The sequence below is a fragment of the Gobius niger genome, assembly GCF_951799975.1.
Source record: "Gobius niger genome assembly, chromosome: 4".
NCBI lineage: Eukaryota > Metazoa > Chordata > Actinopteri > Gobiiformes > Gobiidae > Gobius > Gobius niger.
Genome location: NC_136855.1, coordinates 11,021,274 through 11,039,258, shown reverse-complemented (window position 1 = coordinate 11,039,258; position 17,985 = coordinate 11,021,274). Strand labels below are relative to the sequence as shown.

The 17,985-nt window shown below is 40.7% G+C and overlaps 1 protein-coding gene across 1 annotated transcript in view; it reads right to left on the bottom strand.

Annotated features, from left to right (window-relative positions):
• Positions 1 to 15,172: 15,172 nt before the first annotated feature.
• ccdc102a (coiled-coil domain containing 102A) overlaps positions 15,173 to 17,985 on the bottom strand; it is a 61,467-nt gene continuing 58,654 nt past the window's right edge. The window contains exon 10 of the mRNA XM_079555038.1: positions 15,173 to 15,495. Within this exon, the coding sequence (XP_079411164.1) occupies positions 15,369 to 15,495 (127 nt within the window). The 3' untranslated portion in view covers positions 15,173 to 15,368. The remainder of the gene's footprint in view (positions 15,496 to 17,985) is intronic.

Below are 17,985 nucleotides of genomic sequence, written 5' to 3'. Positions count from 1 at the left end.
TGTGCATAAATTACTTGCCGAGGCAGTTTTAGCCTCTCTTCATTAACTGTGGAAAAAGGTTTTGTTCACATGACACACATTTCCGAGGTTACAATGAATTCTGCTACACACTTTAGATCTGTGGTTCTCAACTAATGAAGTTTCATGACCCACCATCAGCACCACAAGCAAGTTTATTCATAAGGCACGTTTCAGACAGAAGGCGGGTGGGTGTTTGACCAAGATTATTTAACTTTATTTAACTCAATTTAATACATTTTGTCTTTATTTCAGATAAAGATATTAATCTGAAACACAGAGTAAGCAAATTGTTCTTATCCTAATGGCAGTTTTACTTTCTTATTTCAAGCAAGATAACCTTAGAACTGGTCTGAAATGTCATCAAACAAGCAAGTGTTCTGGGTACGATCTAGCCTGGCCTTAGCCATCCGTAAACTCCGGTCGATTATAATTTCCCTACATGTACATCTGGGTCTGATCTCAGTGGCCGCGTTACATCGGTGGAATTTCAACCGACCATTCAGCGAGCGGGAGAAACGGGTGTTGTAGGTGACGTCAAGCATTTGTGCTGGATTTGCTGGTTGTAGTTTGGCAAAGGCGGCGGATACGAAAGTAAAGGAAGCTCTTCAATCCGTTCTGGCTCGGCTCTCAGATATCCAGAAATTAAAATTGAAGCCTTGGAATGTGCAAGGAATGTCCCCAAGAGTTATGATAGAGTTATGATAGAGTTATGATAGAGTGATGACAGCTGCTTCACTCACTCAGGGGCATTACATCACGACCAAACCCCAGCGAAAATCAGATCCAATCGTTTCAAAGGAGTTCACCCCTCCCAGCTGATAACGTAGCTCAATTGAGAAGTTGTACGAACTGAAATGGGTACGGAGGTGTGGTTAGGCTAGGTCCGATCAGGAAAAAAGTCTAAATGAGTGAAAACAACTCAAAACAAGATAAATAATCTCAATCAAGTCATCTTGAATTGAGTCGTCATGACCTGTTCCAGTCATTTGTGCTGCTATTACACTATGTGGTATGTGCACACTCATATCTGCTGCTAACACTTAATACACCTACACATCTATTAATACAATATCGCTGTGTCAAATTGTTGTTGTCCTATCATGTTTTACTTTTTATTATTTATTTTAATATTCTTTATGCATGCCCTTGTAGTTTTAAAGCTTTCACAGCGTATTTTTATCTGGATATGTTGCACAATTCTTCTTCTTCTTCTTCTTCTTCTTCTTCTTCTTCTTCTTCTTCTTCTTCTTCTTCTTCTTCTTCTTCTTCTTCTTCTTCTTCTTCCCCCCATGCTTGATATTAACTCTTTGTAGTGCAGAGACTTCCCATTTGCTGCAGTGGAAAGAGCTCGGTCGGGGCCTTAAAATGAAACCGAGATCGCGGTAAAAATCGGCCACAAGTTTGTACGACTCGGATCGTATTTTAGACATTTTTGTGGCAGACTTTTGCTTAGCTTCGTTGTTCCTACTAAACGTAAATGTCCTGAATAAGTCAGCCCTGTACGCCCACTGAAAAAGGTGTCCCACTTTTGAGTCCCGACCCACCAGTTGAGAAGCGCTGCCTTTGGATGAACAGCACTTTTGCTCACGCTGAGATTTTGACTAGCCTACAGCCTCCCCCCCCCCCACTTCTTATTATCGCATATAGTTGTCGGCTCTGCGTGTTTTACCCTCGGTGTAGCCATTATCCTTTGCCCACATGCTGTTTCCATCACCAGCCCCCCTTTATCTCCATCTTCTATATCCCTCTCTCTCCCTCCTCCCACTAACCCTCTGAACGGCGCTAAACGCAGCCCGGCTCTCGCGGCGACCATCTCCGCGTTATTTATATATTTCGAGTTACAAACGGCCGCGCTCGTAGCCGTCAGCTCCATCTGTCGTAATGGCCTGGGACACACTGTGCTGACACGCAGAGAAAACGGGAGCGATGGCACCCCTGGCCCCGACATAATGGCCCCCAAAGCTAGCGCGCGAGGCTGTGTGTGTACGCAGTCGAAACAAGAGCGGAGATACCGCACTCGGCGTTCCAGTCGTTTCACCGCTGTCTTGAAGTATGAGCAAAAGTAAAGTGCATTATGGTCGATAGAACGTTTGGCTGTTCGAATGGAGAACATGGTGTTTCCTTTTTTTTGCGTAAAATCTTCAGATTCAGGTACTGTCCATCAATCCATCTTCATCTATCGTGTCGTGGAGGCAGCTGAACGAGCAGAGGTGCCAAGACTTCCATGTTCCTGTCAGCGGGGGTCTAAGTACCTGATTTCATTACTCGAGTAAAAGTACAGATTCTACTGGTCAAATATATATTATTTAAGGAAGTAAGGAAGCGCTTTGTTTGTTGGGAATTAGTCCTGAGCTGCTGCGACTGAGCGCGCCGCCATTTGGGGCCAACCTGACCAGCATAAGGAGGAAACCTGCCTGCCAGCCCCACACTGGTCAGCTCATCCACCTCCTCCTTCCTCTTTCTCCTGCGCAGCTCCCTCCGCTCCACAACAGTCTTTTGCCATCCTTTCCTTGTCTGTCCCTTTCTTTGTTTCCTGTAGCTCCTATTGTGACGCCTTCACTGTACTGCAGGTGTGTGGGGGGAGGGTCCTTGGTGCCTTTTCAGTGTTTTAGAAGAAGAAATGTGTAGGTCTCACATGTCTTTAACTCATAGGCTAGCTGTTTTTGCTCATAAGCTAGCTGTTTTACTCCAATATAAGTAAAAGGTCTCTGTGAAATTTTTACTGAAGTGAAATTACTAAAGTGTTTGCTACTTATGCAACTTTTTATGCAAAAAAAAAAACTCCAACAAAACTTGATACTGTATTTGTGCTTTTGTGAACTAATGGCTGTATGAGTGGCATGGCGCCGTTACTTTCCATCACCGTGGCCACAATTGATTCTGGAGCGTCATAGAGGCCTCCGGGATTGAAAGTTATGGCGCCATGCTAGCCACTTATATAGCCACAATAGCCCACTTGAATATGCTCAAATAAAATGCTTAAAAAGTTGCATAATGCACCTTTAAGTATTCAAAGCAGAAAGTTTTCCGTTTGAGAAATTAGTGTCCAAAAACACAAAATTCACACTCAAATTCACTTTTTTTTTTATGGCAACACGACGGGATAAAACCTTCTTCCTTGTTGTGGGTCAGTAGCATTTAACAGAAAATCAACACAGCGCCACCTACTGGTCATATAGTGTGCACTATTAGTCTTTTAAATGTGACAAAACACAAGGCCAAGTTTACGTTTTACTTTGGAGCCTTTATAGAAATGTAGTGGAGCAGAAAGTAGAACGTTCTCAACACAAATACTCTCATTTAGACCACCGCTAGTGCATTAATGTAGTGGCCTCCTCTTTCATTGGTTGCAAAAAAAACAACAGGTATAGGGTCTTTAAGTTTGTATATAAAAACAAATAATGTGTAGAATTTTACCCAATCAAGAAAATTGAAATACAAGCATTTATTTTATGACAGATATTTTCGTCATTGAAAAGTACCTTATAAATGTACACACACGTGCCTTTGCTGTGAGTGGCTCAGGTCTCAGACATGACTGTAACTTTACCGCGAGCGAGTACGTCTCCAGCTCGTCTCCGTGGAGATGTTGAAAGTCAGCAGAATTTGATATTTAAACAGGTTAGATCCTCATCCAAATCCATTTGTTGATTACCCGCTGCAGTGATAGCATTAGGAGCATGTTTTGTACTGACGGCAAGTGAAGTCCGAAATGTTACGCAGTAACAGTCTTTCATGTTCACCAACAATGGCCAGCCAATAAAAACAATTCTGATTCTAGTGACCCAGCGGTGGTATGAGTGGTTAGTATGATGCCTTTACTTTCCATCATGGCCTCTATGATGCTCCTGGATCAATTGTTTTTAGTTTCTGGTTGGTTTTCACTGCTGACTCTTTCACCAGAAAAGTAAAGGCGCCATGCTAACCACTTATACAGCCATTGGGTTGTATGAAAGTCTTGCACAATGAAAAAGTACATAATACAAAAAAAGTGCGTACTTTATGCTGCTCATTATGCACGCCGTTACTACAGTTATATCCTCCGACTCCTCAGCAGCTGCTCCGGGATCCGCCTCAACTTTAGGGCCGACACGAGCTCATGAACTAAATGTTTACAAACCCTGAGGCACGCTGATCATTATCCACTAAAGCCAGAATAAAACAAAGACATTATGGATGTTTTTCAGGGCGGGGAATGAGGCCTCACAAGCCCTCAGCGGCCCTGCGCTCTTATGGAGCCGGTATCCACATGTTGTCTCCGGACGACGGCGATGATCGTGTTCCATAATGGAGTTCATGTACGTACTGTAGATTCATCTAGAGCGCATGTCTGACTCTGGGTAATACTGGTGGCTTTGCTGCTTAACTACAAGAGCTGAACTAGGTCTAATCCAGTTCTATATCACAACCAGGTCCAAACTACACTGTCATGGCTCCACATCCGAGAGTTCGCCCCGTGTCTGATGGTAGGTTTGAGGCAACGCTTTTTTTTTTATATAATCCTTCAAGTTGGTGACATTTCATTTAATTGGTTTATTTTAGCTACTATGAACCTTTTGTTAGAAATATGCCAACCACCCAGCTGGCCACATAAAGATAGGTCTTAATTTAAATATGAATAGTTCCTTGATTTCAGTAAGTTCATCTGCCAGTGGAATCATTGTTTTTGCCCATGAGAAAAAAATGCCATCTTAGATTTGAAAAAATTACTTAAAAATCATTGCTTTATCAGAATTTGTGCTGATTGAGAATATTTTGGACTTTCTTCTTGCCATCTTATTGCCAATAGAACAAGAAGGATTTTTCTTATCTACCTTTTCTGTCTCATTCCGTCTGTTCTTTCTTTTATGTGAATTAATGCTTGTTCCATTTCAAAGACATTACAATGCTCAAAATCAGCATTAATTGTCAAAATTCTTGCATATTTTAAGTTAAAATGGCATTTTTCCTGGAGTTTTGAAATAAGAAAAATATATTATAGCACCTAAAATAGGCAACTGTATAAATAATTATCTTGCTGTACTTAAAAGTTAGCTCATAAATCTTATTTTACATGATTTTTTTTCACTTGGCTTAGTCAGAATTACTCAAATGAGGTCAAATATTCTTAATTCCTGTAAGTAAAAACTAAAAATTCTTAATAGGACATTAATGAACCTCTGCATTGAGACAACAGTAACAGACTATATGAGATTATAGCCACAATGCTAATTTACATCCGTATAGTCATCTCTTGCCAGAAAACAGCAATAAAAATTACAATATACAGATACTTTTAACTCAATCAAGACTCAAGTCTCATTCGGTACTAAAAATGGGGGGAGAATAAAGAATAAATAGATTAGAATAGATAAAAAAAAGACAAGGATTAAAGGGAATATACAGAGTTTAAAAATGTTAAAATTAAGTATTTTCCGTAGAATGAGCCCAGACCTGTTCACCAGATTTCTCTACAGAGATTAATACAGTATCAGATTTAACTGCCTCTAAAATCCTGCACTGTCACTCAAAAAGGTCATTCGGGTCTGAAATGCCGTCATGCACGGGTTTAATATAGAACCTGCAGTTACACGTAAGACCTGAGGTGGCAGTAGTGAGCACAAATAGAACAAACTTGCATCTAGCCCCTTTAAACATGAACCAGGACGTCACACCCTGGACCAAAACAAAGTGCAAACCAAATCTCAAACCCAGGATTGATCCACTGCAAATACAATTTTCATCAACCTTTCGGACTAAAACCAAGACCAACCCCTAAACCAGGACTAAACCGGACCGCATTAACCCCAGCGTGTTGGGTCCCAGCCGCTCAATTTATCACGTACAGTCCATAGAACAGCAGACCTCCTATCTCCCGGTAACACGCTCACCTCTCACTCTCCCATGCAACATTACGGTCTTGTGTGTGTAAGGCACTCCCTCCATTAGGGCCGGATAATAGGAGCCTGCCCCAGTCATTGTCATCAGTAATTCATGACCGTGTGATCGTACATTATGATCCTAATTGCGTCGTTCAGTGGCGCCTCACGAGTCTGCGTCAAGTTATTTACCCTGAGCAATAGCTTTACAATGGCCCTAAGTCAATCGGACATGTGCTGAATACATTACAGGGCCGGGCGGTTGCAGCGCAGCGATGACGAAAACATTTTTTTCTCTTCTGGCTCGCAGTTCAGCACGAGAAGGGGGCAAAGAGCATGAGGCAGTCAGCAAATTGTCTGCAAACTAAGCACCGGATTTTAATGAACAGTTTCTGAATAACTATGGAGTGCAAAGCTATGGGGAAGTGATAGAAACGGCCATAGATCTGGGTAAAATGTTGCACTTTACAGTTGATTGAAGAGACTGTTCCTGACACACATTTCCCTCAACACTGCACATTGTTTTCGTTATTAGGGCTCAGTTGTGATCTTTATTGTCAAAACTCTGTTCAATCAAAAAATATGATTCTACAGTAGATTCAGCATTCATAGATATCAACAGCATAGAAATCAAGAAGAGGAGAGGCAGAGGGCTCGCTGGATCACCATAGTAGCAAACAAACTTACAAAACAGGCTCTTCAGGCTGCGGGGCCAAGCATACTTTGAAGCGAGTGAGAGCGGGTTGAGGCACTCTGGATTTGCAAAGAGTTATTTTATTAACACTGACATGCTGTTAATAAAATAACTCTCTGCCTCAGTAGTATAGAAATCAAGTTGGGCCCCTGCACTTTGTCCATGTTGCTTCAGAGCAGTTTTACAAATTTGTGGTGGCAATCGTTTGAGATTTAGAAAAAAATTAAAAATAAATGTGTGCAGGGGTGGCCAAAGGTTGCATTTGGCTGAGAGTTTTAAGAATTATGTATCTCAGAGTGAATGAGTGTTTGCAAGTGACATCACATAAACCACTCAATATCAACAAAAAAATTGGGATACACACTGGGATAGGCGTAATAAGATTTAGCTTCTGCCTATTCCATTTCAGACTTTATGTTTGTGTCTATCTGTTAAATGTTTAAATGTCTGAATAAATCAATCTGAATCTGAAAAGGATTTGCTTATTGTTCTTTTCTGATTATTTGGTGCGTCTTATAGCATTTTAAGAACTACATCTCTGTGCAGAACCAATTGTTAAAGGGGCAAGATACAAGTTGGTCATTTAAAAAGAAAAAGAAAAGTTGGTCCTTTTATACTCACTACTGCCACCGCAGGTCTTACGCGTAACTGCAGTCTCTATATTAAAGGGATATTTCAGGATTTTTGACATAGGGCCTCATTTTCTAGTTTTCCAGAGTGTTGCTGATTTCTGGAGATATTTTTTTTGTAATTCAAGCAGTTCTTTTGTTTTTAGAGTTTTGTGGCGCTAGGCTAATGCAAGGCTAGCGCATTTCTATGGTATCAGCTAGCCTGCATTAAAAATAGTCTGACTCACTCCACGGAGCACCTGAGGCAAATCACTTATAACACCAGACTAACCATATAAATGTCTGTGTTGATAGAATAATTTTAACCATTTTGCATTTAAAATACCTTATATTTGAGCAGCATCAGCTTCGTGTTTGTATAAGCTACGCAGCGGCGGAGTGATCTGCTTGAAAATAGTCCCTTAAAATGCAATCATTCATGTGATGCAAGGTCAGTTATATTCCGAAAAATATTCTATCGACACAGACATTTATATGGTTAGGCTGGTGTTTTACGTGATTTGCCTCAGGTGGGTCAGTGGGTCAGACTGTTTTTAATGCAGGCTAGCTGATACCATAGAAATGCGCTAGCCTAGCACTAGCCTAGCACCACGTAACTCTTCAAATATAAGAACTGCATGAATTACACACAAAAAATATCTCCAGAAATCAGCAACACTCTGGATAACTAGGAAATGAGTCCCTATGTCAAAAATCTTGAAATATCCCTTTAAGCTCGAGCTTGACGGCACTTCAGACTTCTGACCCGAAGTAACAACTTTTTGGTGACAGTCAATCTACACCTCAGGACATGGCTGGAACATATAGGGGGAGGAAAATACATCATTTTAACATCTTAAAACTCTGTATAGTCCCTTTAAACGTGTTCAGAGTTTTGAGTGCGTGTGTCTTCATTTTGATTACTGTGTTGGAGGAGCAGTGTCCTAATTCTGCCTCACACTGTTCACCTTTTCCATAATGTGCACTATGAGTGAAAAGCGTGTTCAAATGAGTAATAATGTGTCTCTGAAATAAGTTTTGCAGGAGTTTTGGGAATTATGCTCAAACCAAGAATCATGTTCAACGTTTTGACAGCAGCATCCTGTTTTTGAGAAATGTGTGCAGTCAGTTGGCGGCTGGGCGCAGACAATGCAATTAAGTGTCTAATCACTGGAGGTAAATGACACACTGCACGTACTATATCTGCTATCAGTATTACTAAGTAGTAGCTTCAAACTGCAAAATGTAATCTGGAAATGAGTACCGTTTTATCCTGGAATAGGCACAGTTGCCCATGATTTGAGAAATTCATTTAGAGGCATCTGTAAAAACACGCCCCATGGACAGATCTCAAATTGCCTTACTTTTTCATTTATTTTACATATCTCTATATTTCTTTTTGCAGTACAGATGAGTATGATTTTACTTTTGGATATTTATACATTAACACACACTGTTACACCCCTCCCCTCCTGTCCTGCGCGTGCTGTTGTGCAACTGTCTGCCTCTAAATGACAAAGCCCTCCTGATAACAGTGTAAGGGGGAAAGTATAGCCCTGCTCCTGGTGCCATTGTTAGCTCAGAGCGTGCTAATAGCAGGTTAGCTCTTCCAGGTGACGCAGTCTGTAATTTCACCCCTCGCGTCGGGACACCCTGACGTCTCCAGCCCCGAAGCGCTCTCCCATTGGTCCACATACAACAGCAGCTGAATATAAGGCTGAGGCAAGCTGTTATTACCAATATATTTGAACATAAAGGTGTGCGGCGTCCAATTATAGGGCCTGGCTTGGTTTTTATTCACCGTTTGTTCCCAGGCATAAAAGTAAACTGTGTTTTTCGATCCTGTAAACAAGGCTTTTTTTTTCACTTTTGTTTTGGTTCTCTCCTGACGCTGTGCTATTTATATGCAGCCTAATGTTGAAGCTTTTAGCCTTTCCGGAGAGTGGCCAGTTTCAGGGCAGTAACAGTGTCTCAGTATTCTTTGAACTGGAGGTGGTCTTCAGTTTTATACTTTCATTTTAATTAGAGGTAGTTGTACAGTATTGATGCTTTTGTAATGGAAGCTGCCACATTCAGCTTCATCATCACAACACAAGATCAGAGCTAGCCCAAATGTGACCTAGTTTCGGTCTAGTTTAGTCCCAGATTGTCTTTGTTTAGTCCAAATTTTTGTATTGTTCCAATTTAAACCCTGTTAGTTTTTGTACTTGGTTCAGTTGAATTTGGCCCCTTAAGATTAGGCCGAATTCAATTAAACCTCAAAAGACTCACAGAAACAGAGTGGCGTTAGGAAGTTTTATTGGACATGAATTGTATTTAGGACTCGGACCCCAATTACGATACAGAAGATTGCATTAATGATATGAAATTAATGATGATGATGAATGTTCGGACACTGGTGGGGGTAAAGGATGAGACCTAGTGCGGCCAGTTGACAATGGCGAGCGAAGTCGAGAAGAGGCCAGGCGGATGAGGGGCGGAGGAGGGTCGCAGCACAGTTGGGAAACGGCCGAGTGATGAACGAGAGAAAGAGAGAGAAAATATCATGGGCTTCCTCTGTTTGAAAGACCATCAGCCGCCACGGTGTTAGAAGTCCTGTTAGATTCCAGTCAAGCCTTGATTTGATCTTGACCCGGTGATACTTGAAAGGTCACTTGAAACATAGTACAAATCATTTTAACATTCCTGCTGAATTGGCCTTGAACAAGATCGTTGTCCTGCTTGTTTCAAAATGTTTATATTCTGCTTGAACAAAAAGAAAAGAACTGGTTTCTTCTTTATTGAAATGTAAAAGAAGTCACGGACAGAACAGGACCGGGCCAAGGATGGATCCCTGTGGCACCCCAGAAGATTTGTTCATTTATTTATTGAAGAAAAAGGGGTACAAAACACATGTATATGATGAATAATATGTAGAATGTTAAAAATCGCAAGTTTCAAAAAAATCATGATGTATTGTAGATTATTTTTGTGCAATTCAGGTCCGTTTTAGCGTCTTTTTGACCCAGCTTAAATTGATTGGAACTCGATCTGGGCCTGGTGGTTCTCGGAAGTTCAAATATTATGGTACTTTTTGGGAAAACTTTGTGATCCACTGGTCTCTATAAATATGCGGCGGTTTTGGAAATTATTGTTATTTTTAAATGTACGCCCTCTTTATGTGACAAGTGTCTGAACACCATTGCTTGTTATTTTTTTTTTACCTCTGCTGTGAGCTTTCCGAAAGTGCGCGGTGTTTTGTTGTTACTCGTCATATGGCGCTGACAGTCGTTCCCCCTGCACGGCTCCACTAAGGGACAATTACTCTCCCTCAGCCTGCCTTTGAGCGGGCCTCCTCCAGTATGGGGTCTGTTACATGATGGTGATTTATGGGCATATTTTGAGTCTCTTGTGTCAACAGATGGGTTAGTTTAGGAGACAGATAGTGGCTCAAAATCCCATAAAACTCCATTTAGCTCTGACAGTGCCCTATATTTATGTGTATCTATGGACGGTCATTAGGATTTGAGGGATGTGGTTGTTATGGGGTTCAGCCTGGTACGATATGGGACAGGTCGGTTGCCGAAAGTGCCAGTTCTCACGGGACAGTTAGAGGTGTGTTTCTGCCAAAAGCGATGGTGAAAATGAACTTTTTGGATATTGAGGCGTTCGGTGAAGACTTGGATCTATAAGGAACTGAGAAAATACTACATTTTGATTTACATACTAATATTCCTGTTGGCTGGTCCGATGGTAGGTTAGTTAGTTTGCCTAAATGGTTAGTTAGTCAGTTTGTTAATTGGTTAGTTAGTTGGTTAATCAGTGAGCTGGTTGGTTAGTTAGTCAGTCGCTTGGTCAGTCGGTTAGACAGGAGTTGGTTAGTTGGTTGGTTAGTCAGTTAGTTTGTTGGAGTTGGTTAATTTGGTTAGTTTTTTGCTTGGTTAGATATTTGGTTAGTAAGTAGTTGGTTGGTTAGTAGTTACTTGGTTTATAGTTGGTTAGTTGTTTGGTTACTGTATTGCTTGGTTTAGTTGGTTTGTTAGTAAGTAGTTGGTTAGTTGTTTGGTTACTGTATTGCTTGGTTTAGTTGGTTTGTTAGTAAGTAGTTGGTTAGTTGTTTGGTTAGTGTATTGCTTGGTTAATTGGTTTGTTAGAAGGTAGTTGGTTGTTTAGTAGTTGGTTAGTTGTTTGGTTACTGTATTGCTTGGTTTAGTTGGCTTGTTAGTTGTTAGTTTCACAGTTACACACATTCAGTCTGGGCTTACAACTTGAAAACCATGATGTAATGCAACAAAAAATGTTATATTTTCATTTTGAGAAGAGGACTGATGTGTGCTGTCTGGTTAGCACACACTTTTTGCAGCCACAGGAGGCAACTTTTGGACAGCTGGTGTAAAAAAATGTTTTTATAAATTTGCTGCCATTTTACATCGACTGCCAACCAATATCACATCTCACCAAAGTGAATCAGAGGAGCTCTACAGGATTGTGTTTGTGTTGCTCAGATAACATGCTTTAAAGGAACAGGCCACCGTTTTTACATACCGAGATATGTTCCTACCTGAGCTTGTTTGACGTCTGTGCAGTAAAGTCGAAGTGCTCCTAAGGTATTACAATATAGTAAGTGTGTTTAATTTTGTGTAACTATACTTGTATCATGTCACTTTTCACGTAAATGTATTTAAATAGGGAAAAGCTTCTAACTTCACCCCAGTTTGGAACTATAGGAATATGCTGGGAGAGGCTAAATGCTAACAACGTCTTTGGTCTTTTTGCGTGACTGAGCGCACACACAAAGACCAGACAGGCACGCATCAACTCGTCTAAGCTCAGGTAAGAACATATCTCAGCATGTAAAAACGGTGGCCTGTTCCTTTAAAACAGCTCTGCCTGTGTATGAGTCTCTTCGTGGTCTGGCACAAAAGTACAAATCTAACTTGCTATGGTATCGTCTATGTATGTCTATGGTGGCCCCAGAGAAACCTCGAGCTGTCTTCCTGAAGATGAGAGACAGACCTCAACTCTGATCAATGCTCAAATTTAGCTGTGCACATGACAACAAAGAATGTTATCTCAACATGTCGCTTTTAACTTAATTTAAAGGTAAAGATTATAACACTTTATGTAAGTATAGTTTAATGTTCCTCATGCTTCCTTCTGTCTGCAAAGGACTTTGTGTTACATGTATAATTGTGCTCAAAATAAGCTGGCCTTTTCCTTGTTAACATGCCTTTCCCTGAAATGTCAACATGCCATTGTATGCAATCAATGGATTCCTCATAAAATATTCCTTTACTGCTCACTATTGGATATTTTGACATTTTGAAGCCTGCCTCCTATATGCGTTCACCATCCCAGCCTATTTAAAATTCCTGGGTGTAACATTAATGATCCGTGCATGTCCATTATAAGGCCGCACTGCAGCGACATTTTAATACAAAAAGCACCATAAAACCGGCCTGTGTGCTCAAACCGTGCACATAAACTTCCTAGTGATGTCTCTCTCCTCCATTTTCCACATTAAAGCTTGTTTTGGGGCGGAGACGGGAGCTGTTTGCAAACACAGGCCCGGTGCGCAGTGTCAGAGGAACAATTAAACAGGATCAATGTTATGTGCGGCGTCCTGCTGTTGGAGTCTATTGCTGTAATAAGGATATTAAGCCCCAGCAGCCAGGCCTGGGGTTTAAGGGCTGCGATGGAGGAGAGAAAATTAACTCTACAGTTCAACAATGGACGGTTTTTCATACACATACACACGTACGTCTGCACAGTTACAAGTGTCTTTGACCTCCTGTGATGCGCCATTTTAAAACCATAGGAAAAAGTTTAAGCCATCATCGTTACTGGGTTGTTTAGAATTGTGGCCTGTGGTTAGTATAATCATAATGGCTGTTTCTATTCTAATTCTGACGTTTTCATGACACATTGTAGACATAGGAGGAAGGAGAGTTCCATATTCCACGGCTTAAACTGGGATATGATTGAACATGGCCTTGTGGAATAAGGGATGTGACCGAATCGTCTTTTTTTCTCTTCGTCGGACCAGATCTCGATCTTTCATTCAATCTTGCAGATTTACCCTGAACTAACTCTTGAAACAGTCCAACAACGGAGCAGGCAACACAAGAGAAAGATAAGTAAAAAACTCTATGTCAGACCTTTTCATTAACTGTGACACAAAGGTTTATTCAAATGCACGTTTTTCAAAAGGGACATACTGTCCAATCGAAATTTTGGGTAATATGAAAATGAATTTGAATAAAAAAAGGGTTAGGGTTAGCGATAAGCTCTTAGATAATATGAGTTTTCTGGCTGGCATCTCAATAAAAGTTTGCACCGCAACAGTTATGGAAAGTAACCTTTTCTTATATTGCATCGTGCCTATGTCCAATAGGAAGTGAATTCTAATTATGGCAACTCTGTTCTGGAGGTTGGAATGTGTCTCATAATAATAATATGTCATGTTACTATTAGACTGTTGAACAACATATTCTTGACCACATTAGAACAACACACAATAATCTACTTTCAAAAATATTTGTTATTTTGTGGACATCGCCCTCTCCTGGTGGAGTTTGGCTTCCCCCTTTACCCCCCAGCATTCAGAGTAACCCTGGGGGACAGCCACGTGAGTAAAATAAGTCTGGGATGGAATCAAAACATGTCTATTTAAACACTTTAGAATCTGCTTCATCGAAACTCAAACCTTTTTTTCTGTTGTAGTTGGACCTGAGGTCAGAGGCTCCGCAATTCTGATTGTGAACATCTATCACTCAAATGCAAGAGACAGAAGAAAAGACAAACAAACTCAGCCTCCTCAGTCTACTTGCACTCGTAGGGCTGACACTCCTGACAACTAAGCTCATCTTCTCTGAAAAAGTCTAGGCCAAGTGTTGGATGCAAAATAAAGCAGTAAAGCATGTTGATTTATTATGTACAATTGACAGAATACAAAAACACTGTGATACTGATATTTCATAAAAACTAAACATAAATTAACATATTCAGTAAAAGTGTCTTGGTCCCGCTGGTCCTTGCATAATACGTCTATTTTTATCTAAAGCCAGGACAAGGTAGAGTTCACCTCGCACTACGAAATGGCTGATAAAATACACATATATAGTAGGCAGTATTGAAGTAGTGGTACAAAGTGGTACAAATTAAATACTTTTTGGGCATTGTTAGCACAGCTCATGTTTGTATAGAAATGAATGCTGGGCTTGAAAACAGTAGCATATGTACTTCCAACTTGACAATATGAGGTAAAAGCCTGAACGATACAATGAAATAATTAAGTTTATAGATTTTGACAAAGTTCATTAAAAAGTCCACGTAGGAAAAGTGTCAGTCTTTTTAGCCTCCATTCACTCATTAAAAACAACAGTGTCCACGAGCTTCAGTCAAAGGCGCGTCTGCTTGGTTTATCATAGGGCGCAGTAACGGCACTGGCCAGCAGGAGGCAGAATGTCAATGTTGGGGAGAAACATGAAAGTGGACGCTAACATCAAATAATCAAGCCTTAAAGTGGACATATCATGCAAAATCCACCTTATTGAGCTTTAAACCATGTTATGACGTTGTTCTCTCGTCAAAGACAGACCTGGATAGTATTTCAATATGTTAATGCCCTTTTGAGTAATCCTGGGGTAAACCTGTTTAGCTTAGCCCTTCTTCTTTGAATGTGTCTGCACTTCGTTCTGTACTTCCTAAACACAATTGTGTCATTGTCGAAACCAGAAACTGAAGCTGTAAACCACGCCTTAAATTGAAACTGAAAGCAGGAGCAGGAGGAGCCGCAGTCAAAGTCTTCCCCAGCTCCAACGCCTGGATTTAATTCTTACAGAGACATCATTTCAAATTAAAAATGTATAATATCAATGCTAAGGCAAATTATGTTTTGAACCAGATTTTTGAGCCCCATATGCATGATTTGTCCACTTTAGGGCCTAAATGCTCCTGTTAGATGCATGTGTTTATGGACCATCTTTTTATATCTCCCTCAAAGACAGTGATTTATTTCTATTCTAGTTTTTTGTTTTTCAGAATTGTTGTTGCGCACCAGAGAGAGAGTGTGTTCATCAGCTCGCAGGAAATACACCAGGATTTGCTTCAAGTGGATCAATCGTGAAGACGTGAAGAAAGTCCTCAGACATCGCACTGTTCGTATTGTAATAAAAGTGGTCTATAGTTTATAATGGTGAGTGAATGTTATGGTATTTGAAGAGGCAGGTCCTCCTCCTCTTCATCCAAGTCACTGGACGGACCGTCGGGATTTTCCGAGCCAAAACGTCTGATTTTCCCAAAAAGTCCTGGAGTCTGCTGCTGTCGTCTCAGTCTGAAAGATAAACGAGATAATTGTATTTACTGATAATGCACCAACATTGGAATAGAAAACAATGCGGCATTATAGATGTATACTTAAACAGAGAACATGATGTGACTTTGTGAAAGTGGTAAAAGAAGTGCCACATCAGCAGCAAAGCCCAGCGCCCCAGCAAGGGTCCACTCACCAGGTCAAAGGGCTCCACACTTCACCTTTAGAAACTGCTCCATGGATCAATATAACGGTGTGATAAAAGAAAGTTAGAAGACGTGGTGTTGTTAGTCGACTGGCCTCTGCAAACTCTTAAAGGGGGCTCTTATGGCTGGTTTTCATGTTTTTCTGATAATTAAATAGATTAGTCAGTTTTTTTAGTTCCCCCAAAAAAGTAATTGATTTGAAGTGTATTTTTTATTTAAGTTTAGAACAATTGTGGCAATGGGACCAGGGGGGGGGGGGGGGGGGGGGGGGCATGAAGGAGACCAATTTCTATTAAAGATAATAGAAAAGGGTTAGGGCCCGTGTTAAACCTTCTTGCCCAGGGCCCCAAGCAAGTGTGTTGACGGCCCTGTACAAGTATTTCATCATTAACATTTTATACATTTTTGATTTAACTGTCTTCTTCTATAAATACCAAAAACAATGTCCTTGATAAAATGAACATAGATATAGAAATAAAAAAAGCCAAACCAGGTAAAAATAAAAATGTCAAGCAAAATCTCCAATATATAAATGTCGTCAAAACTTTCATCTGCACTTTGAGTCCGAGCCCAACCAATTCAGAGCCTGAGCTAAAAGTCATTTTGAGAGATGGTCCTTTGGTGATCAAGATCTCGTCTCGCCCTGATCCATTTTAATTCAAGGCTGATAGAAAAAGGCTATGGCTATTGATTTTTCAATATCTATTAAAACGTGTCATTCTTGTTTCGGGCCGACTGTGTGAAGTTATTTGGGCACAACTTGGGCCGCTTTGCTTTTTTTCTCACAAACATTTGATGCAAAGATGGCACTTTAAATTACTTCTAAATGCCAACTATTTAAGCACAGCATGACGATGTCAACAGTGCTGAACACGTGGGGGTCATGTGGCTGTCTAGCCAGTGTGTACGGCCTGGTGTCCTTGGGCAAGATATACAATTATCATATAGGCCTAACTTTTTAGGACGGGCAAATGAAGTCTCTCAAAGGAGATAGAATACAGTATCTACTTGTATGTACATGTAGACAGAGGGCAGTATATTGAGTGAAAATAGTTGCAAAGTGGTAAAATGCAGCAAAAGACTTGGCACAGGAATTGTTTGTCTCTCCATTACTATTGTCCTGTACGGTGGATTAATAATTAAATTCATGCAACATGCAAAATGCCAAGTCAGATTAAGAAATGAACCAACTACAGCAAGTCACATTTAATGCTTTTCATCTGTGCATTCATACCATCTGAATATTTATGTCCACCACAGTAAACAAAGCATATTGGCGATAATTTGGATATTTAAAAGCAAACACTAGTGACGGCCAAAAAACCCAGCGCTCCGGAGCGTGTGTTGCTCTTCCTGAAGCAGATTGCTTCGAAACACTGTCGGAGCCTGTTTCAGTGACAGCTGGTCACGTAACTGTCTCGAAAAATGCTTCATTCAGTGAGTTGCGTATCAATGTCTCAAAGCGGCAAAGTCATCGGCTCAGAGCGTTTCACTGTGTTGCCTTGAGCGGCGAGGCGCTAAACCACGGATGTTTTCTGGTCTATAGAGTCATGAAAATCATTAGTGATAAATGTGCTGCATTTCCCCCATTTCATGTGTATGTGGTGAAAGTGTCTGTGCCAGGCAGTGGGTCTGCCTGCCAGACAAGCAGGACTTATGAATAGAAAAAGCTTTCATAAACGGTTTTCCTATTCTTTACAAAGTCCTGTGTTTGAAGAGATAATAAAGCAGGCCTGGGGGGCGAGGGAAACGTAAGGAGCGCCATGTACAGCAAATAGTGGCTAAATTAGCGCTGACTGAATGAAATAAAAAGGTCGAGCATTGATGTGTTGCTTCGGAGCAGCAGAGCCTCAGGTGAGGCCCCGCCCACTGGAGCTCCGTGAAGCACAGACCACGTTACGAAGAAAATGACTCTTATTTATCAGCCTGTGATTGATTTGATCATTCAAACATCAATATCAGGCTGCAAATAATAAAACCGCCACACATTTGTTTGAATCTTCTCTTGCACATGATTGTGTAGGTGCTTTTATGAGAAGTCACAATAATAAGTTTGTCCACAAGAGTTTAGTGTTCAAACAGAATGAAACAGCTCTGAGACTTCGAAGCTTACAATACTTTTTGCCAGGAAACCCTCAAAGTGTTACAATGCTTCACCCGTCCATCACTAGCAAACACACAACGGGAAACTATTGAGCACAGAACATTTCAGGAAATCCTGCAACTGCATGTGTTTTGATCATTTTTATTTGTTTTTCGATAAACTTGTTTTGCAAAAAGTCAAGTAATGTCCCTATTTACAATG